Source organism: Chenopodium quinoa, unplaced genomic scaffold (assembly GCF_001683475.1).
Source record: "Chenopodium quinoa cultivar QQ74 unplaced genomic scaffold, ASM168347v1, whole genome shotgun sequence".
NCBI classification, from domain to species: Eukaryota; Viridiplantae; Streptophyta; class Magnoliopsida; order Caryophyllales; family Amaranthaceae; genus Chenopodium; species Chenopodium quinoa.
In genome coordinates, this window is record NW_018743051.1 from 790,109 (window position 1) to 812,829 (window position 22,721).

At 33.8% G+C, this 22,721-nt stretch overlaps 1 protein-coding gene across 1 annotated transcript; it reads left to right on the forward strand.

The window, feature by feature from the left end:
- The first annotated feature begins 687 nt into the window (after nt 1-687).
- LOC110730993 (probable small nuclear ribonucleoprotein G) lies at nt 688-4,722 on the forward strand. The gene is made up of 4 exons (XM_021910844.1): nt 688-851; nt 971-993; nt 4,139-4,260; nt 4,351-4,722. The coding sequence occupies exons 1-4, from the start codon at nt 817-819 to the stop codon at nt 4,414-4,416; spliced, it is 246 nt and encodes an 81-aa protein (XP_021766536.1). The 5' UTR covers nt 688-816; the 3' UTR covers nt 4,417-4,722.
- The last annotated feature ends 17,999 nt before the right edge of the window (nt 4,723-22,721 follow it).

Here is a 22,721-nt window from a genome sequence, read left to right on the forward strand (position 1 = left end):
ATAAAAAAAAAACAAAAACAAAACAAAAAAAACAAAAAAAAAAAGGGGGATTAAATTAAAAAAAAAAAAAAATATATATATATTCCCCTAGTGGCGCCTGGCCAGGACGCCGGAGCCACGGCCTGGGCGCCTGGTCAGGACGCCGGAGCCACGGCCGGGGCGCCTGGTCAGGACGCCGCTGCCATGGTGGCGGCGTCCTGGCCAGGCGCCCTGGTCGTGGCTCCGGCGTCCTGGCCACGCGCCACTACCATGGTCGAGGCTTCTCCACCAGGCGCCGTTACCACGGTGGCGGCGTCCTTGCTAGGCGCCACAACCACGGCATGGCCTTTTGGCTAGGCGCCAGCCACCATTTCGTCCTTACGATGCGTTACGAACCTCGTTTTCCGATGACGACGGCGATTCTCCGGTGATCCTCGGCGATCCGGTGCTGCTCCACATTTTTTTAGTGCGAAAAATTTATCTTCGGTTAAAATTATAAAAAGGGCAAATTTGTCAAAAAATTATAAAATGTGGGCTTTATGTAGAGATTTGCGGGCGATGAATAACAAGTCCCTAAAACAAACGGAGCCTTAATCAAAACCAAAAAGCGCAACCCATCTACATTCATATATATGGACCGTCACAACTCTGAGGCCTATATACTGAGTGTTGGCCTTTAGAAGTTATCAAAGCCAGCCCAAATCATCAATCAAAATCAAATACAGAAAACCCCTCTTTTTTTTTTTTAGGGTTTATAATCACTCACATTTTCCCAGTTCATCTTTTTCGTACTCAATTTCAGCTGCTCTCTTTCGTAAATCTGTCTAGGCTTCAAGTATGAGCAGATCAGGCCAGCCTCCAGATCTCAAGAAGTCAGTATTTTCCCCTTTTTTTTCTTTTTCAATTTCTCCTTGATAATCAGTTTACTTTTGATTTTTCTACAAATTTGTCGCTAATTTTATTTTTCTCTGTTTTTTTGGGTGTTTTATAGGTACATGGACAAGAAGCTCCAAAGTAAGTTTTCGCCATGATTATACTGATTCAATTTAATTTAATTTGATTTTTTTTCCTATTTTTTTCTTTTGTTTTAATTGTGTAAATAATTTGTGGGTATTTCCAGTAGTTTTTGTATTGATTTTTAGTTATGATTTGATTGTAGCGCAATAGTAAATCGATTTAGGACGAGTGTGTTAGGGTTTTAGAAGAGTTGATGGCTTTGGAAAATCAAATTATTTGCGCAAACTTTAGTTTTTTAGAGTTGGATGAATTATGATTAAGTTAAATGTGGTGATAACTTGAAAATTGATGCCAGATTATATACTTGAACAAGTGGAAAATTTGTGTTTTAGTAATATTTGGGGATTTAGAATATGAATTGGTTGTTGAATTTTTAAGGAGCGAATAAGAATTTTTGGGAGATTTGATGGGTTAAGGGAAGAAAATTATTAGCGAATTACCCCCCAAATTAGTTGCTATAGTAAGTAGTGCCAGTAGATTGATCAAAGTCTTACATTTCGTGGAACTGAGGTTGGATGAATTTTACCTTGTTAGATACTTTGTAGGTGTGAAAAGTGGTGTGCGAAAGGATAATTTTGTGATCGTCTAAGTAAGATGACTAATTATTACATGGAATAGTTGACTCTAGTATTTAAAATTCTGTTATAGTTCTTCCTAATTACAAAAGGCTGTGAGTTGCGACTACGATCTTTAATACTATCACAGCTTAATGCATGGCAGATGAAGAAATGAGTTTTTTCCCTGCTTAATTGTCAATGCTTCCCCTCTAATGTCTCTTAATTGTGTTATTTTCTAAACCAAGAAACTTGCATGATCTACCATATAAATTTAGTTTCTAAGTTGTGCCAAACTCCTGTTGATTAACAGGTGGCTTTCCAAACCGGGGGGGGGGTGTTGATGGAACTTACATTAAAGGGAGAAGTTTAGCAACACACCGCCGGTGTGTGTGCGTGCATGTGTTTGTGTTTGTGTGTGCGTGTGTGTTGGGGAGATGGAATTTACAAAAAAGGGAGAAGTTATTAGTAATACTTGTAGATATACGCTGCCTTCAATATAGTGCAAACTGCAATGTCTGCATGTTACTGTTGCTCAAGTAGTTTGTTTGAAAAAGTGCTACCTGTTTGTTTCTTTCTTAATTCATATATAAATTACTGTAGAACATTAATACTTATGTTGAAACTAGAGTTAAGCTGCTGGCTTTTCCAGTTTTGAATTGCCACCTCACAAAATCAACCATGACATGCTAATGGACGAGTTCATTGATTCACTAATAATTAGTGGCTAGTGGTGTATTTTTCTGAGGCTGTAAGGTAATTATTGAGAGGTGCTTTCATTGGTCTTTGAAGCCATATTGGCGAGGAGGGATACCCAGTAGTTGTTAGCATCAATGTTGTCCACTTATTCTTTCACTCCACACATTTCTGCCCAACTAATATCATTTAGAGATAAAGAGCTACAAGCCAGATTAGAAACTAATCAATACACACAAAATGTAAATAAAGCAAGCTGAGGTGTTGTAGGAATATAGTTGGCAATTATAATTGCAGAGGAATAGAATTATAAAAACTACAGAGATTTATCTTAAGATTACCTCTCACTTATGATTGTTAGCTCGTTTTTCCAGGATGATATCATTTTCCTACTGTTTCCCTCAAACGACGGAACTGATATTTTATAAGTCCTAGCTCCTTGAGTGTAACTGATAATTTCACCTTTCCCACCTCCCAGGGAAAATACCACCCGTGTGTGCCATCCGAGGACTGGACCCACACCTGGTGGATTATCAGACCTCTTTTTCTCAATTAGCCAAGTCACCTGATCAGACTTTGGAGGTTCCTCTGCCTCCACCTTCTACATATACTCTGCTACAATCTGATCTCCAAACTCCTTGAAATGCTGTTATGTTTCCTCCAGCTCAAGCTCAAGCTCATATCTTTCACACTTATCTCCCAATTCTTCAACCTTTGCTTTAACCTTCTGCTTTTTGTCATCTGAAATGGTCTGTTCATGTTCGTTGTTAAATGGACATTGATCTTTGAAAATATATCATATTATATCACTTAAGTTCAACTATTAACAAGGAAATAGGACTTAATAATTGGTGCTAAGGAAACAAATAACTAGATTAAGAAATCTCGAGAGAACACTGAAAATAAACTTGCAAGAACTGAAACATATACCTGGGAGGAGCTTATCCCAATCACGCATATCCTCCAAAATCTCCTCACACTCCCTCATATTCCTAGCATATCCTTTTTCTGTTGCTTGTTAGATGATGGCATTCCATTTTTTGCCATCTATGTTAAATATTCATCCTCCTCCATCCTTTTGACAATTATATCCTTGGCGTTGTACAAGTTAGGAATATCATAATCTGCTTTATGACCATCCTCGAAATCTGAACTTCTTCATCAACTACATCATCCAATATACTGAATCGGAGCTCTTCTGTAAATTCGTCATCAGTATCTTCATGCTTCCCTTTTAATCTCCTTGCCAATATGGGTTCAAAGACCGATGAAAGTGCCTCTTCATCACCATTCATGGTTTTAAAGACCTATAATCGTTTGATTTGTGTTGGGCGGAGGTACTTTTTGGTAACCTTTCCTGAAATTGAGCTATTCTGTTGAGGCAATTGTGTTTTCAATGATGAAAGGTAGGTGGATATAAGTTATACTATTGGTGTAGATCATTCATAGAGCACACTTCAACATGATAATAAGAGTTTTCAGGATTGTTCTATGGTCAGGACATCACTTATGTATTTAAGCCCTTTTTTTTAAAAAAAAAAAATTGCTAATGTAATTGCTCAGTTTGCTATTGTTAGGTGTGCAAATGGATTATAAGGTTATTTTGGTATTGAGTTTGCTGATGATTCCTGGCTCTAATGTCTTTCCCAAAAAAAAAAAAAAAAAAAAAAAATCCTGCTCTAATGGAGAATAACTATTGTCAATAGTTACTGTTCTCTGTATTTATATATTCTCCAAGGACTGATTTTTTTTATTTATATCTGATGTTATGTTTGCTAATGGTATTCATGTTCATACTATTAACAATTGTTACTTAACTCTCTGTATTATATATTTTCAAGTGGCTGGAACCTATGAAAGAAATTATATAACACAAACTGGCTCTTGTGCAGTCAAGCTGAATGCAAACAGGATGGTGGTGGGCACACTTCGTGGATTTGATCAGTTTATGAATCTTGTGGTTGACAACACTGTGGAAGTTAACGGCAACGAGAAAAATGAAATAGGCATGGTGGTGAGTTAAGATTTTCCCTAATTTCTAATTTTTTGATGATGTATTTTGATTTTAGATGCTGATTGACTGGTTCATTCTCTGTTCTACTAGGTTATCCGAGGCAATAGTGTGGTCACTGTCGAGGCTCTTGAACCTGTGAGTAAAATGATGCAGTAGTGACGTAGATTTTATGAGCGGAATCAAAAGTAATTAGAACTTGTATTTTAATCATACTCATCCTGAACTTTCTGAGTTGAAATTTTCGTAAAAATTCAGAGCAAATTTGTGTTTTGGATATCAGCTGTTCCTTTGGTGTAAACAGTAGGTTGCTGAAGTTATATTATCCTTGGAAACACTAAAACACTGATGATTAGTGAAATGTTTGACATAACACTAGTATTTATTACTTGCTAATTGTGATTTGCCTCGTATCATTGAAGGTCCTGTATGAATTTTTAGCCAAAAGCTCCCCTAGTTTTTCAATTTTTGCAGGCCTTTCTGCTGTGTAGTGTGTACAAATTTTCAAATGTGATCAACAAGATCCTGCTTGTATTCTTTTGCCTGTCTGAGCTCAATCTCCCGTCTCAGATCATCTCATAAATTATTTTGGATAACATTGTTGGGTTAAGTTCTCTGCAATCAGACATTAATTTGAAAGTTGTGTATAGTTTCTCTGGTTATATTGAAATTTTATCAAATATCACAACGATCAGTATTCATTTATATAGCTGACAAAGCTAAAAAATAATCAGCAAGAGTTGGTATCGCCTAATAGGGGAAAATTGGTTATCCTTTTTGCAAAGAACGAGAATCAAATGCTTATCATAGAGGTAGAAGCAGAACCATATCATCATAGTATCTACTTATAGTAAGGAAAATATTGATTTGTGCCCTATCAGCCTATCGGGAAAAAAAAAAATATACGTAGTATATATAATGTGTAGTACATTGGCTGTATAACCCATTCACCCTGCTAGTATAATATACGTACACCGGCTGTATTCCCTGTAGAAACGTTGGCTGGACATGATCCTAATGTCTATTGCCTCACTGAGGCCAGGGGCAGTAGCAACAGAAAGGTTACAATAGAAATTTATCAATTGTTTGCCTGATTGCCTCCACTACTATTTTTTTCACCACTGCTATGAAAAGCCAAAAGCCAAATTAGGTACATCTTGTGAAGTTGTGAGTTTTGATATTGACATTTTTTTTACTGAATCTGGTAAAACAGGGAGGGGCTAAGATATCTATTTTTCTTACTGAAATCTTATCTGATTCTTGTAAATTGGAGGGTCATAGAGTTATTCATATTGAAACGTTATCAATTGTTTACAGTAAGTCAAACGGTCCTTCTATCTTAGAGTCCTCCTCCATCTTATAACACTTCATATACATACTTGGGTCATATCAATACTACTCTGTAATTAGACTATTAGAGTCGTCTAATGTGCATATGTTCTGTAACTTGAATCTTGGTTGAATAACTTTGGATCAAGCCACTTTTTTCATGTTTAGTGAACAATGGAAAAGTGAATGCTCCATTCGTTTTAGAACAAGTGTTTAAGTTTGACTTTTACACCATAAACTGTTTCAACTAATGTTGATACTTTACATAAATTGAAGATAGTCTATAGATATGCGACTCAATGTATAATTTTTGAATACAACTTATCATAATTCATACAAATTAATGATAATTAAAAAAATTGTCAATCAAAATTCCAGTGCTAATCTTAATGAGACAATTTTTAAAACAGGAGAATTAATACATAAACCTTTACAGTTTACATAAGGCAAAAGGACATGAATTTGATCAATAAAGTAATTGATTTAACGATTTCACCATTTGTTTGCCCGTTGTGAAAAAGGTTATTCAACGTAAACTATTGTTTTGCCGCTCTAGCTGAGATTGAATTTGAAAGAAAAAAAAAAGCCCCATTTTAGATTGTCGTCTAAAAAAGCCCATTTATCCATCTTTTTATGCCCCAAACATCAAACACTATGCTCTCTCTAATTCACTTTCCCATTTTTCAGTGTCTTAAAACGGACAAATCATAAAATAAAGTTGTTAATTTATTTATTTATTTTTTTTAAAGCCTATATTATCGCATGTTTGCTTCTTTGTCCTAAAATAAGGTGTTCTAAATATTTTTATATTTTGTGTTTTTGTTTTTGACTTTTTTCTTTTCTTTTTGGAAGTCTTTAGTTTGGAGGTGGGCCATACACTTGAGATAATCCCTAATTTTGTTTACATGTGGAAAGGGTATTAATTAAGCTAAGAATAGTCTTCCTTAATTGCTTTAATTAATGATTGGCAACTAGCTAGGATTCACAACTAGATCAATCTACTACACTTTTAGATGAAATATTTGTCAGAAAATCTTATACTTGTCAAAATGTACATTTTTCATAGAATATCACTTGTTTAAGGTGAGCTTGTTGACTATAAGCAAAATATAATTATATACTACGTACAAAGTTTGCAAGGATTAAGAAAGAAGTCCATGCAAATTAGCTAAATCATTTGATAGAGAATATGTCTTCATAGATTCAGGAAACTTGTACCATAATTTATTTAGATGAAATACAAATATACAATATACTACGATATATGGAATAATATAATGTATTTAGATGACATATAATGTATCGTAATTTATTTTGAACTACTCTGATACAATAATACTAAGTGAATTGTGGCGTATAAACTACTATGTGTAAAGATGGATGATTATTGTGTTTAGTGATGAGATTTTTAATCAAGGATTCAAGGTACATAATTAATTATCCCTCATTTCATTGTGAGTATCGATTATTGTGTATGTCTATTATAATGACCTTTATACTAATAAGTATTTAAATATTTCCTTCATTTTTTTATTTGTGTTGTTTTAGAAGATAAAGAAGATGATCATATTTAAAGCACATTCTTTCAGTATTAAATGAGGGCAAAATCAGTTTTCATTTTGTTGCTTAAAATGTTTCCTAAAGACATTCTTGATGACACAGGGCGTATATATATTGCTTCCATCTAAAGTGTAACGGTTATCCAACCCACAACTTGATATGTTTAGCCGTTTAGGTTGAGAAAGTGTCACATACTCACATTCCCAATCTTAAATTTGGGTTTTGCTGTCCAAATGTCCAATGTTGACCGTACATTGAATTATGGATTTATGGATGCCAATATTTCATTAAACTACACTTAAACTAGAAATGTGAATTTGTTATCATTAAAAAACAAGAAGGAAAAAAAAAATAATAACAATACTTGCATCATATTGTTTGATATCTAAAGTCTAAAAATCCTTATTCTCTTGGACCGAATTGAGGCGAAATAAAGTAAACTTAATAAGTTGAAATGAATTAAATAGAGTTAAAATGAAATTCTGAAGATTATAAAAAAGTTCTAATGAACAAGGCTTAATTGAATCATAATAATTTCTTCAAACTAAGTACATCGTAATAAAATTAAATTTGATTAATTAAGTGACTACAAAGATAGAAATGAAGAAACTCAGTGTTTGTCTTTTGATTTTTTTTTATTAAGTGTTAGGTAATAGACATGTATCTGTCAAGGCAATAATACTCCGATTATTAACATAAAGATTAAGAATAATCAGTCCAATGTCCATAAAGAGCAAGTAGGGCACAAACATAGTAACTACTAATATTTTTTTTTTTGGAATATAGTAACTACTAATTAAAGGATGCATAACATATGCAATACTTCATATTATCAATAATTATAATTTATGAAGATGTTAAGTCATGAGATTTGGTGGACTAACATAGGAAAAAAAAAACATAATTTTACAGAAAAACAGGAGAATGAAATTGATGAAAATATGAATAGTATAAGTTATGCACAACTCTTCCACATGGGGTGGTCGATGAAAACGTTGTAAGAGCATGCATGTCTCTACGTTACTTTTATGATTTATGATAATTAAGGCTAAAAATTGTTGGAAGTTAATTGAATTCTAATTTTACAACTGTACTTAGTATTATTTTGGTTAACTAACCTCAACTGTTTACTGTTTGTCCGTTAGCTTTGTGTCTCACTATCTTTCTTTTTTGCATCTTTCTTAGCTTTGTTAGTCTTTAGCATTGCATCTTCTTCAAACTCTTTCCTATAAAATTGTCTGTTGTTAATCATATAAAAGGTGCTCCGATTTACTTGTCGGCTCTGTATTTTTGGATAATATATAAATAATGCACAACGGGTCAGGTTCGTGTTAATGATTGTTGATGATTCGAGTTTAAGAGCATTATTAAAGGTGATTTTTTCTTTATTAATTAAAAGTTTAACACAAATAGTTTTGAACAATTAAGCTTAGAGAGCCGGATATGACAACAAATTCGACCACCTTTGGAACGTGCCTAATCAAATCACCTCGACCACCTTCTAGAGCTAAGTTCTTTGATAATTAATAACCTAGATTATCTCCTAGAACTAAGTATTGATGAACTTAACTCTCAACCCAACTCTGATCTTGAATTGATTATTAAGTAAGTAAGACTCCGTTCTTTAGAGCTGCTCTGCTCTGCTCAAATCAAATCTGCTTTGATCTGCCCTGCTCAAAATAAATCTATTCTGCTCTTCTCTGCTCTATTTTCAAATAATAATTAAATAACAACAATATTAATTAATATTCAATAATAATAATAAATATTGTATTGATGATGATAATTTATTATCTGAATAATTATTTTTCACATCATCAATACAATATTTATTATTATTATTGAATATTAATTATAATTGTTGTTATTATTAATTATAATAATTATTAATATTAAAAATAATTTTAATAATTATTAATATTAATAATAATTAACATTTATTAATCATAATAATTATCAATAATAATATTTAATAATTCAAATTATTAAGAATTAATATTTAATAATATTATTAATTAATAATTTCTAATAATTATAAAAATTCTTTCAAAAAAATAAATAAATAAATAATAATAATAATAATAATAACAATTTCTTTTATAAACAATTGATATTAGAATCACAATGTGTAGAACACATTTTATGTGGGTATTGATTGTTAGTACATTGAATTGAATTATTTTTCAAATCTTTCCACACATTTAAAGATTTTTTTTTTTTTAAAAAAGGTTGTTTTCAAGTAATACTTTGTATATTATTATTATTATTATTATTTTTAGGGTAAAAAATATATGATTAAGATAAATTTATAAGTAAAATCATTATTACTCATTAAATCATTTTATTTTAAATTTTTTGTGAAATAAATATAAGTAAACCGTTGTCTTTTATCTTTCTACTATTAACATATGTTAAATATGGTACACATATATTTATGTTTTCACTCACACATTAATAATAATGTTGAAATATGCTCTGGTCTGCTAGGCTCGGCTCTACTCTGCTATCCTGAAATCTGCTCTACTCTGTTCTGCTGAAATTTAATATGCTATGCTCTACTCTGCTCTGCCCTGCCCAGAAGCTCAAAAGAACAGGGTCTAAGTCAAGTACTAAAGCTAAAACAATAAACGGGAGTGTTGAGTAATGACTAATGAGAAAACCCACTTGTGAGTGAAAGTGTTGTCCACATTAAAAGAGTATAAAAGTGAAGAGAAATATTGGGATGTGTATCCCACATTGAAGAAAAGATAAAGTTCTGCCATATGGTTTTGAGGTGGAACCTCCTTCATCGTATAAAAGTGGCCTGGACACTCGTGGTGGGTATGACCCAAGCTTGTTTATCAACTTTGTATTAATCTGATTGTGTTCATAAAGAGCAACTCCAATGGCAAGCTAATTTGACAATTAGCTTACCATGCCACATAACCTTTTAAGCTAATAATCATTTTAGTTACTTTTTGCTCCAATGGTTAGATATTAGTTTAGTAGTATTTGTTGGATAGAAAATACATAGAAATAGCTTAATTAGTGCAATGAGAATTTTATTTTGGCAAGTTTAATTGACAGGCTAAAGTCGTAATCACCTAATCAAAAATAATTCCTAAGTCCTCTAACTATGCAGATAGGGAAGAAGGGTCGAACCACATGGAAACAAGTCAATTTATTCCTAATTAATAATCAATATAATCTAAATTATCAAGTAACCAAAGTATTATTATAAAAGGGAACTAAATTACTAAAAGAAAAAGTGGGAAGGAATAAAAGTAGTAGGAAAATCAATGAATAAAAAGCCTTGGGCATAGGTTCACCAATAAACAATATTTCAGGGTAAAACATAACAATCAATCATCAATGCATTAATTAATCAGATCATAAAGGGCTTTCGCGACGTATTATAATCACAGAGTTAATTTACCGGCATTAAATCTCATCTCTCGAATCTCGACTTAACCATTTATAAATTAGTCCGCCTATTGAAACTGAGCCTAAACATCAATTCTCATTTCTCGAATCTCGAATCAATATTTCTAAACTCATACAATTAAACCAGGCCTAATCTAATTGCATAGCATTTAATCAATCAATAGGAAATTAATCAATCATTGACAATCAACAATAATAAATTACCCCTTCATATTATTTACGGATCCCCTCAAACCCTAGAAAGAGAACTACTCACACATAATTGAATCTAAACTAATCAAAGTAATTAAAGAAGACATGATGAACGAAAGAAATAAAATTACTGAAATTAATAAAGAAGAAATTGTTATCGAAATTATCGTAAACAAGGAGTTGAATCAAGAACAAAGTATGAAGTTATAGAGAGAGAAAATAAAGATAAGTAGAGAGAGAAAGTCTAAGAGAAGAGGAGCTAAACAAATCACTCTAAAACATATTTATACAAAAACTCGTAATTACTCCTAATTAAAACTAAGTAAATCGTCGAGAAACTCTCCTCAGAATCGCGCGCCCAATCGGGCGAAGGGCCGCCCGATCGGGCCCGCCTTTTTCTTCGCCCTCACGTTCTGGTAGTGGCCCGATCGAGCTAATGATTGCCCGATCGGGCCCGAATATAGGCTGGACTTGGATTGGGCTTCATTCTTGGCCCAATTCGAATCTCCACTACGGGTCTTGAATACTCGGTGTCCAATGCAAGCGCTCGTGCCCTCTAATGCTCATAGTCGCTATTAATTATGATCAAGGGATGGGGGTAAAGCATTATATAAAATGGACATATCATTAATTTTATTTCAAGCAAATTAGCTTGGTCAAGCTAAGTTGCTTAGCCAAGCTAATTGAGTTTTTCTAGCTCTAATGGTCAAGCTAGTAACTAGAAAATTATTGAAATTGCAAGCAAGTCTCTATATACAACCATTGGAGTTGCTCTAAGCCACGAAACACAAGGTAATTATACAGACCTAAGAAACATTTAAGGCTATTTCTAATAGGATAGAAGAACTAAAATAGTAAAACGAAACCTACTTATGTGATTTTACTAAAAAAAATGTGATTATGGAACCGACTAAATTTAGGAAACTAAACCTTAATTTGATTTATTAGTTAAATTAAAACATACTAGCCTAACTAATTAATAGATTCTTAAATAACTAATAATATGATAAATAAATCCTAAAGTGCTTAAAACAAGAAAAACTTTTTTAAGCAAACGGTTAAAGATTGAAAGTAAAACTCCTAGAAAACTCTTTAAAATCCAAAAATGAATCCTAATTAGAGTAGCTTGCCGACATTGACAAATAACCCGAAATGGACGCAATAATAATTTTATTGGCTCGCCGATATTACGTTTATTAAACCGATTGATACAATACGATACGAGTTAAGGTCAAATACGGTCCCTAAACTAATGTATATGTAGCATTTTAGTCCCCCAACTATTGATCAGTGAGATAATTTGACCCCTTAGCCTCCAAGGAGAACTATTTTCAGCCAAATAGTTTAGGGATCTTACCTAGTCATTAATAATTTATGGACCTGCAACGCATATTTAGCAATAGTTTAGGGACTTTGTTTGCTTAGCCATCACAGTTTAGGGACTTCCCTAAATATTTGTATTTAATATATCAACATATTTGTACATGAAAAAAATGAAGACAAAGTAAATCAATTAATACTTTATGAACTTTGCATTTAATGTATCAACATATTTGTATAACAAATTATCCAAAAAATCGTTTTGTAAAAAAAAAAAAGTTGTTACAATTGAAATTTGGCTATATATTGTTATATGTTCTTCATATTGTTTTTTATCATCCAAAAATTTCATATGTTAAAAACATTTATTTGTTACGGTCAGGGGTATACATAAAATACCCAGGATTGAAAATCGGACCAGGAGATTGAAGTCCATTACCGGTCCGTGTAAACTGGTCAGGATTGTTGTTCACCCCGGGTGCGTATAAAAATAAAACCTCGAACCGAAAACCGTAATGGTTTGGACTGGAATCGGAACGACAGATTCAGATCCAATACCGGTTCGCATAACCGGTCTAGGTCCGGTCTTGGTCTGGACCGGTGAGGTGGTGATCACCCCTAGTAGCAGTTGCATTAGGAACTAAAATACCAAGTATCTACACATATAATTATCTCAATTAGGAACTGTAGTAATATGAATGGATTATTTTTGCAGTTGTGGCAATTTCATTTGTTCTGTATGTTATTAAAAAAAATGTAATTATATTTGTATTTACAATTGATAGCTATAGTGTCAACTAATTAATCAACAATTAAAAAAAAATACATCAAATTAAAACTCTAAAAAAAATTAAATTCAAACAATACCTCATCACAAAAGTTCATACATACGATTGTCAAAAACATCATAGATAAGCAAAAATTAAGTACATCAACAACAGAAAATTTCACATCAAAACTCTAAAAAATTAAAACCCTAACTTAATTTCCGTAAATAAAAAAGGAAAATTGTTCCGTATACCCTTAAGGTTTTAAAAAATGCACCGTATACCCTTGGAAACTTTCAAATGCACTGGGTAGCCCTGAGGGTTGTAAGAATTTGCACCATATACCCCTAGACTCATATAACAAAGATAATTTTGTTAAATTGAGACCCCGTATAGGCTATAAGCATCAAATTCTATTAAATTGTTACAGTGTAATGCTAGTATAATACAAAAGCATTTAATTATCAAGCAAACTTAATTGATAAATTAAATTCTAACACCTTAAAGTTTAGGATTTAGAATGATTGATGGAGTTCAAATTTTGATGTAATTTATGCTTTTAGGCGGTTTTACTTCATAAATATAAAGTACTAAAAATGAGTCAGTGTGTGGGTATAATTTTAGTTTGATAAGTCAATGATATATGCATTTGTAAGACGATTAGGGTATGTGGTGCATTTTTTTACAAACCTTAAGGGTACATGGTGCATTTGAAAGTTTTTAAGGGTAGACGATGCATTTTTCAAAACTTCAGGGGTACACGGAACAATTTCCCAATAAAAAGGGCATAAACTAAAAAATAAATAAATAAATAAAATCAGATTAATTTTCGAATTACCACCTTGGCACCCCAAACATAATAATAGAGCTTATATATTTTTATTTTTTGAGTTTGAAAATAAAAGTCACCTTTAATAGTCTTTTATTTATTATTATTTTTTTTAACAAACCCACTTTTTCAAAGTCTTGTAAAAGTACGAGTAAATTAAAAGGCCCTAAACTATTTTTGTTATGACTGTTTTTACCAAGGCAGCCTTGTAGTCCCTAAACGATTCTCTTTAATCAATTAGTTTGATAAGTCCCTAAACTATTGTAATAAAATAATGGTTAAAATTTTCCATATAATTTTAAATGGTTCAATTCCTAAAGGGGGTTGTTAAATATCGCCCTCGATTATCTAACTAACGCCCACAAAATAAAATAAAATTACGTATTTAACCTTATAATAACGGTTATAAAAATAATTAATTTTACCTCAATTTCACACGTTTACTGTACACAAAACTTTTTACCGTTCTCTCTAGTGGTCAACGGCCACCGACGTTCATCGGACAACCACCCCAACCACCATGAAATCAAACAAATTTTTTAAATTTTTTAAATCAAATTCGTTAGATCTTATGGACAACGACGAAATACCAGAAACACAACCTTTGACGTTCGCCGAAGGCTCGTCGAACCGTACAGAATCGGTACGTTGCGTTAATTTTTTTTAAAAAATTCGAAACCCAGGAAACGCCTAGGATTTTCAAATTCCCTAGGCGGAAACACCTAGTTTTTTCAAAACTTCCTAGGATATTCGAAAAAACTAGGCGTTTCAGCCTAGGTCATTCGAAAATCATAGGTGTTTCCTGGGTTTCGATTTTTTTTTCTTTTTTGTTTGTGTTTTATTTCACGTATAGGTTGATTGTTATTGGATTTTACACTTTTGAAATTATTATTTTTATTAAAATTATATTATAAAAATATAATATTGTATTAGAATGATTATAGGGTTTAAATTATTATTTATATCATTGAATATATTAAGTTTTTTTATAATTAGTTGTTTTGTTAAAATTGTTATTATTATTAGTCGTGTTTGTTGGTTCGTAACTTTTATTAATATTTATATAGGATTCCGAGTCCGAGGATGGTGATGGTGTGGACTATAGCGGACATTTTTTGACTAACGAAGTGTTTACGAGTTTTGAGGATGTTGTTCTATGGAACAAAATGTTTGTCGACCGCTCGGATTTATGTTAGTGAAGGCTTCTTACAAGATCGATCGACGTGGTTGACTGTATCGATATGTGAGTTATGATCGTGCGTGGAAAAAATGGCATGATAAGAGACATGATGAACGCGATACGCAAAGACACCAAAAGCAAGGCAAACAATTGTCCCTTCAAACTCAAGGTTGAGTATGTCAGAGTAGTAAATGGTTGGAAGCTTAGTTGCTTGAAAACTCAAGGTTGAGTATGTCAGAGTACGTAGTAAATGGTTGGAAGCTTAGTTGCTTGAACGACACTCACAATCATTCTTTGGTTGTTTATCCCAAGGGACATCGACAAATTAGTGGTCTTGGTATTGTTGCTAAGCAGATAATACGTGTAGGGATGGCAATCTAGTCCGGATTCGACCCTACTTTACCCCGATCCGAGGTAATATATCCTCTCTGAGTCCGAGAAAAAAGTAATCCGAGTTCGACTCCATTAAAATAATCCGACTCCGAGTCGGAGGAGGGTCGGATTCGGATCCTACAAAAAATCCGAGAAAAAATCCGACTCCGACAAATGTCCAACTTTAAGGGATTATCCGACTCCGACTCCAATAGATAGTGGATTTTTGTGTGGGTCATAGTGGCATTGGGTGTGGGTTGTAAAGGCGCAAATAACCCAACATCTCAAAGTATATTGAATAATGAAACAAAAAACTTGGAATCGGGTCGGATCGGAGTCGGGGTCGGAGGTCGGATATTGAAGTCGGAGTCAGAGTCGGATGTCGGAGTCGGAGTCGAATGTCGAATTTAACCTCTGACTTCCTGTCGGGTCGAAGTCGGATTTAGCATAATCCGCTCCGAGTCCGACCCGTTTCCATCCCTAAGTACGTGGCATGACTCAGGCACAGGTGCCACCTCGACATATCATGAGAACTCTTGTAGAAAAGTTTCTCGAAGACCGTCCAAACATCAGGCATGCCTACAACTGTAGAAGTAAAATAGGAATGGAGCAATTTGAGGGAAAAAAAGTAGTTCACCAGGTGCTTCATTTGGCCAGACAGAGCAAATACCTCACTTGGGTTTTTACTCTGATTCCAACAATGTGTTGCAACATGATTTCATGGCACACCCGATCATGACAAATTTGCTACGCACATACCCGTATGTGATAGGTATGGATTCCACTTACAAGACGAACCGATACGGCATGCCATTCTTTGAGATTGCTGGGGTTACACCGACTAATCAGAACTTTCTTGTTGCATACGCATTCATGAGGTCAGAGTCCCAAGAAAGTTATTGGTGGGTGCTTCAGTGCTTGAGGTTGTTGATCGGTCATATATCATAGAGAGCCATCGGTACTACTGAGAGATAGGGAGCTTGGCCTTTGTGCAGCGTTGAAGAGCGTGTTTCCAAAGACAAGACACATGTTGTGTGTGTGGCATATTAACAAAGATGTTGAGGCGAAGGTTACTTCCATGTTTGAAAAAAGGGAGATTGGTGCCAAGTTCAAAAATGGGAGGTGAAGGCTTGTGATTAATGCTACATCTGAAGAGGCTTGTGATTAATCGTGTTTGAGGTGATTTCAGAAAATAAATAAAAAACACTAACTTTTTCTCCGCCGACGACCAACTTCCCTTTGTCCTTCCTCGGCATTATTGTGGTGGTGGTACGAAAAAAAATTTAAACTTCTATTTCGACTGAGGAAGTGGTGGTGGTGGTTGTTGTTGTTTAGAGAGAGAATTATGTTAGAGTGAAAAAGGAGTGAGGGTTTGGAGGAAGGGGGGTAAATTCTCATTGAGTGGGTAATTTTTTTTTTTTTTTTTTTGGTAAGATAAGGGTAAAAAATTTAAGTTTAATTTGCGGGCATTAGTTAGATAATCGAGGTAGACGTTTAGTTTTCCACTTCCTAAACTATTGATGACAAAACAAGGTCCCTAAACTATTTGTCTGGAAATAGTACTCGTTGGTGGCCGAGGGACCAATTTGCCTCATCCAATAGTTGAGGAACTAAAATAATACAAATACGTTAGTTTAGGGACTGTACGTATTTAACCTTAACTCAATATAATACATATGTCTTAGCTAACAATTTTATTAATTGTAAATACATGTATTGATAAAATAAAAAGTACATGACGATAAATATTAAATATGAAAAATTAGAGATATTTAAATTATAATTTTCTAATTTTGATGTAAATATATATATGATATACAAATGATTTATTAAAGATCGCACAAATTAAAAATGTTTTGCTTGTAAGAAACTGGATTAATATGTGTGAGAATATGGTAAGCAAGATAGAATAGTGAGAATTCAAGTTTGGGCTGCTACCATATTAACAATATTGTTCATTTAGTTAATACTTGAATATATTTTGATATGTCTCATGCTGGTTGAAAGACGAGTAATGGGGTAACTCATAGGCTAGCTCGTTTGACATGAGAGTTTCGAATGAAGAGATATCTCAATCTTAATGATGTTGATGCCATTTTATATATTTGACTAATAAATTTATTGAGATTATATATTAGCTAAATAAAGTTATATTTATTAAAAACCATTGCATATAGAAATGAGTTCGCTAAAATTAACAAATAAAAACGTTCATATGTTAATTAACACAATCATAAATCTCATCCTATGACTAAATCTAGTATAATATTTTTGGACCATTTTTTTTTAAAAGTCACCAAGTAGCTTAATTTAGTTGGTTGAGGTCCTTGGTATAATTTTAACCTTTTCTCATCACTTCCAAATGCCTAAACCATAAATATTGGAGCAAAAAAATTCATAACAGGTTCCATGATACAAAAATAACTAAGAGAATATGCATATGAGAGTGTTTAATTTGAATGAATATGCTATTTGATGGAAGTAAGAAAAACTACAATGTATAGGCTATTTTGTACAAATGAATGAGAGTGCCTATTTATACATCTCATTGCCCCTAAGTCTCCGAATTCTAGATATTTCTAACCTAGAATGTTCTACACTAACTATCTAGAATGAACACCCAAATGAAGTATCAACTTGAACAATTTTATTGTGAAGGACTGGTGTACCATTACTGATTTGTGTAGAAGTTTGGTGGAGACTAAGTACTTGTTCTCTTCACCTGAAATAAGTAGATCTGGCTAATTTTTTAAGGTTTAATATAATTGATGAGTGACATTTATGTTACCCTTAGGGGTAGTGTATTGGTCTCTTTTCTCCTGTTTTTCTTAGGTTTTCTACCTCTTTTCTCCTCTTATGGCTTCCTTTTCTTTTATGGATGAAAAGTATGCTTATTTGCGCTTGTTTTGATAACCTTTATGCATAATTTTATCATCCCCATGCTCTCGTGATCTTTGCTATCTTTTGCAGGTTCCATGACGGTCCTAAGCACGGTAGGAGGCCCCTTGGCCAAGTATGGAGGCATGGACAAAGACAAGAGGAGCAAAAGGGAAGAAGAGGAAGCAAGAAGAGGAAGTTCAAGAGGAGGTGTGACCACACCTCTAAGAGGTTCGGTCGAACCTAGGTGTGGTCAAACTTTTGAAAAGTTCGACCGAACCTCCAAGGCAGTTTCAACCAAGTTTTCAGCATGTTTACAGGAGGGGTCGAACCAGGAAAGTTCGACCAAACAAGGATCAGGGAGGTTCGACCGAACCTACCCTGAGTTCGGCCGAACCTACCCTGAGTCCGACCGAACCTACACAGAGTTCGGTCGGACCTTTTCCCGTTTCAGCTGACTTTTTGCGGAGCTTCCTAAGCAATTTTGTAAAGGGTATAAATAGATTTTTTACTCATTAAAGAAAAGGGGGAGATTTTTTCAGTTTAGAATAGTTTTTAGGTTAGTTTTAGGTTTTTAGAGAGAGAAACTCTCAAATTTTGGAGAGAGAAAGTGAGGAGCACAATGGTTTTCATGGATTTTGGATAATCAAAGGAGGAATTTGATGATTTGAAGATCTCCATTTTATATCAATGAGCATTTCTTACTCTCTTCTCTCTTTATGCTTTATTAATTGCTTTGTTAATCATGTTTGAGTAGATTTCCTTCTACTAGGTGTTGAGTGAAGCTTTGTTATGGTTAATTGAGTTATTTGAGATAAATTTGATGATAATTGTGTGATTAAATTGATTGAATTGATGTTGGCATGTTGTTTGTTTTAGATTGGATTGATCTCCCATGATAGCACACTTAATTGCATATTGGTTTTAGTTTGACAAGGGATTGTGAATTAGAATTGATATATTTGATTGCATTTTGGGTAAATTTCTTCTATGCACCTAGTCAATGAGGGATCTAGGCTAGGAATTTGAGAGATTGCTCTTGATGGTAATTAATTCCCATTTTAATTCTTTCTTTGCATGATTGATTATCAAATCGATTCCCATTAACTTGTTAATTGTTCAAAGTGGATCTTTTCCCCTAGTAGACTTTATCATACCTTGTTCTTTATATGTATTTTAGTGTAGTTGTAGTGTCCTTTATCCGTAAATCGACTTCGGCATAGCTTAAGCATTAGATTAAGAACAATCTAGCATTACCGTTCCTTGTGGTTCGACTCCGAACTTACCACTAGACTTGTTTAGGGGTTAGTTTTAGGATTTATAAATTTATTTGATTGAGTGTGGAATGTGCGACCGTTCTCACGCCCATCAAAATGGCGCCGTTGCCGGGGAACGGTGTCAATGCTTGATTGTTTTTGATTGCTTGAGTCTAGGTCTTTGTGTATACTTTTCTTTTTATTTTATTTTTTTTAATTTTTGCTTGTTTTTGTAAAGAAAATGGCAAGTAACTCGTTTCCTCAATATGACAATGAGCCTTTTTGTGAATATTTCAATAGACTTGAGGGATATTTGGATTTTTATTGTTGTAGTCTTTGGGAGGCTTGTGAGATTTGTTATTTTGGTTTGAATGAGCAAACTAGGGATGAAGTTGAATGCATGCATAATGGTGAATTTAGAGCATTATCAATTGATGATGCTTGGGATTTTTATGTTTGGTTTGCTTGGGATGTCTATAATAAGGGTAATCATGATTCTATTATTGATATGCAATGTGTTGATACTTCTAATATTAGCATGAATTCCCATGATTTGTTACATGATCCCTTAAGTGAGCCTAAAACACATGATTTCAACTCTATTTCCTCTTTTGTTCATGATGATGAGGTGCATGCTCAAGTTGATGCTAATGGTGTGTTTCAATATTCTTCATTATTTACCATGCCTTCTTGTGATGTGCTTCGTTCCCTTAATGATGAATCTCATGTGTTTGATTGTGCCCCCACTCCCCAATGTGATGTATATGCTCATGATCTTAATGTTGATTTTTCCAATCTTGGTTGTACTTCTTCTTCTCTTGTTGAGCCTCAACCTTCAACACCTTTTGAATCCCTTATTGCTACTTTTGAATCTCAAATTAGGTGCATTGAGCTTGATAATGAGCTTGGGCCTAGTAAGGAAATGATTCTTAATTCTATGAGAGGTCAATTAGAGATAATGAAAAAGAATGAGGAGCGTCTTGAGGAGGGAAGGAGAAGAAAAGAAGAGTTAGAAAGCCAATTGTCACCCTTGATGCTTGTTTGTGAAAAATCCCAATTTAATGTGTGTGTTGAGGATGATGATGATGATTTTGAGCAACCAAGAGAGAGTGAGGATCCCATTGGTGAGCATATGAGTGATGGTGAAGGAGTTGAGAATGAAGAGAGTGTTGATTTTGAAAATCCTAACCCTTTTTCCCATCTTGATGAGTCTCAAGTGCATGATTGTGATCCTTTTATCCATGAGTATTTGGATTCATTTAAGGTTATGTCTAATGTTTTTATTGAGTGTCAAATGAAAACCCATAGCCTTTTGAGTGAGTTCATTAAGAATGCTTCATGGGAGAGAGACCATTTTGAAATGAATTTGCATCCATTCATGCATGGCTTTGAGATTTTAGGCTTTAAGGAAGTTGAGGGAGTTGTTGTTCATGATTGTAGTGAAGGGGATTATGTAGTTCCTCTTGGAAGTTGGATGTTTGAGGGAGATCATGATCATGAGTGTTCTTCTTTTGAGGATTCTATGATTGATTTTCATGCTCAAATTGGTGATTTGAGGAATGGTGGTGAAGAAGAGACCATTTGTAAGACCATTGCTCCTATCCCTTTCTCTCATGTCCCTTTTTCAAGGAATTTCAACCATATCCCCTACACTCCTATATCCCTTCCTTTCTTTGTTAATGAGCCTATTGGGGACCCCCTTGCCTATGAAGATTTTTGTGTCCCTCATTCGTCTTCAATTGAGGAAAAAGGTGATTTTGCCACCCAAAAAGATTTTTGTGAAGAGAGTTTGCCTTTCTATTCTTCTTCTTATTTTCTTGAATTTTCTTTTGATTCTTCTTCTTCTTGGAAACTCCCTCTTCACCTTCTTTTGCGTGCACTAATCTTGGTGCATGCCCTTCTTATATCATTTGCTTACTTGTTATCTTATGAGATGTGTAGTAGTGCATTTGACAAGCTCTTGCGATCGTTGCAATATTATTTACTAGAGCGGTCAAGCTTGGACCTTAAGCAAGCCTTTCTCGGGAAGTAACCCGTGTTTTATTGCTTTCATTTTCTTTTCTTTTTAGAATAGATTTTCTCTCATGGAAATGTTTGTGTGCCTTTTTCTAGGTACATAACTTGATATACTTTGGTGCATTGATTTGGATCAAGAATCAAGGAAGTTTGGCACCACAATTGCTATCATATGGAAAACAAGATTCAATTCTTGAGAAGAGTGGCTTTGAAAATTTTAATTGGGTCATTTGCGGGTATATACACCCACCTAAAATCCGGTAATATCCTTCCTTGCTCTTCCTCTAATGATTTGTGACTTGTTGGACATATGTTGGTTGGTTGGATGACTTTCTTTCTTTTCTCCTCCCATGGATTCTTTGGTTTAAAGTTTGAGCATGTTGCCTCATTCAAGCTTGGGGGAGGGTATTCTATCATGTTTGGTAGAATTTTGATTCATATATGCCATGCACATTTGTATATGCATTTCCATTTTCTTTATTTTGAAAATTCCAAAAAGATTTTGTTTCTATCAAGGCAAATTTGCAATGTGTTTTCTTTTGTTCTTGCTTTGGACATAATATTTTTGGACTTGTATTCTTGAATGTCTTTCTTCTTAAATTTTAGAGGTGTGCAGGGTTTGAGAATGTGTTAGGTTGACTCTAGGATATGGTATGCTAAGGTAGTTGGCTAAGAACTTTGGGACCATGAAGCTCTAGTTCACTTGCTTGTGGTAAGATGGAGTTGCTCTCTATAGTGGATATGAAATCAAGAGTTAGTTATTGCTATCCCTAGTGATGTATAATTGTTCTAGCCTTCATCATACTTTGTTGAGCGGCATATTTGGATCCTTGGCTATTGCATTCTCATATCTAGAACTTGATTTTTAGCTCCCAAGATCGCGACCGTGCCACTTTAGGGGATGACAAAGACATTTCTCTTTTTATAGGATTAATTTTCAATTTTGGATTTGGTTTGCAATTGCCCCTACTACTAGCCCATTTGAGCCATATACATTCTTTTCTCTAACCTTAATACAAGCCTTCCAGCCTTAGTTTCACTTTAAATCCTACCTTTAGTTTGTGAAGCAATTTTGTTTTGGAGCTTGTTTTATTGTTTATGGTGCAAGTTTAGAATTATAAGTTCATTTGCAAAGCAAGTATGCGTTGTATATAATTTTTTGCATAAAACCAAATACATTTTGAGAAAAAGCCGTCCAAAGTTAAAAGAGGCAAGGACATTTAAAAAAAAAAAGAAGAAAAGAAAAAGCTTGGAAAAAGGAATTATTGAAAAAAAAAAGTAAAGAAGAATGTAAAGCACAAAAAAAGGGGTTTTGTTATTGTTGTTCTCCCTGTTTTTGTTAT

Coding starts and splice junctions, on each gene's coding strand:
- LOC110730993 (XM_021910844.1), top strand. CDS start 817: ATGAGCAGATCAGGCCAGCCTCCAGATCTCAAGAA. Junction 852..970: donor CAGCCTCCAGATCTCAAGAA/GTCAGTATTTTC, acceptor GGTGTTTTATAG/GTACATGGACAAGAAGCTCC. Junction 4,261..4,350: donor AAAATGAAATAGGCATGGTG/GTGAGTTAAGAT, acceptor CTGTTCTACTAG/GTTATCCGAGGCAATAGTGT.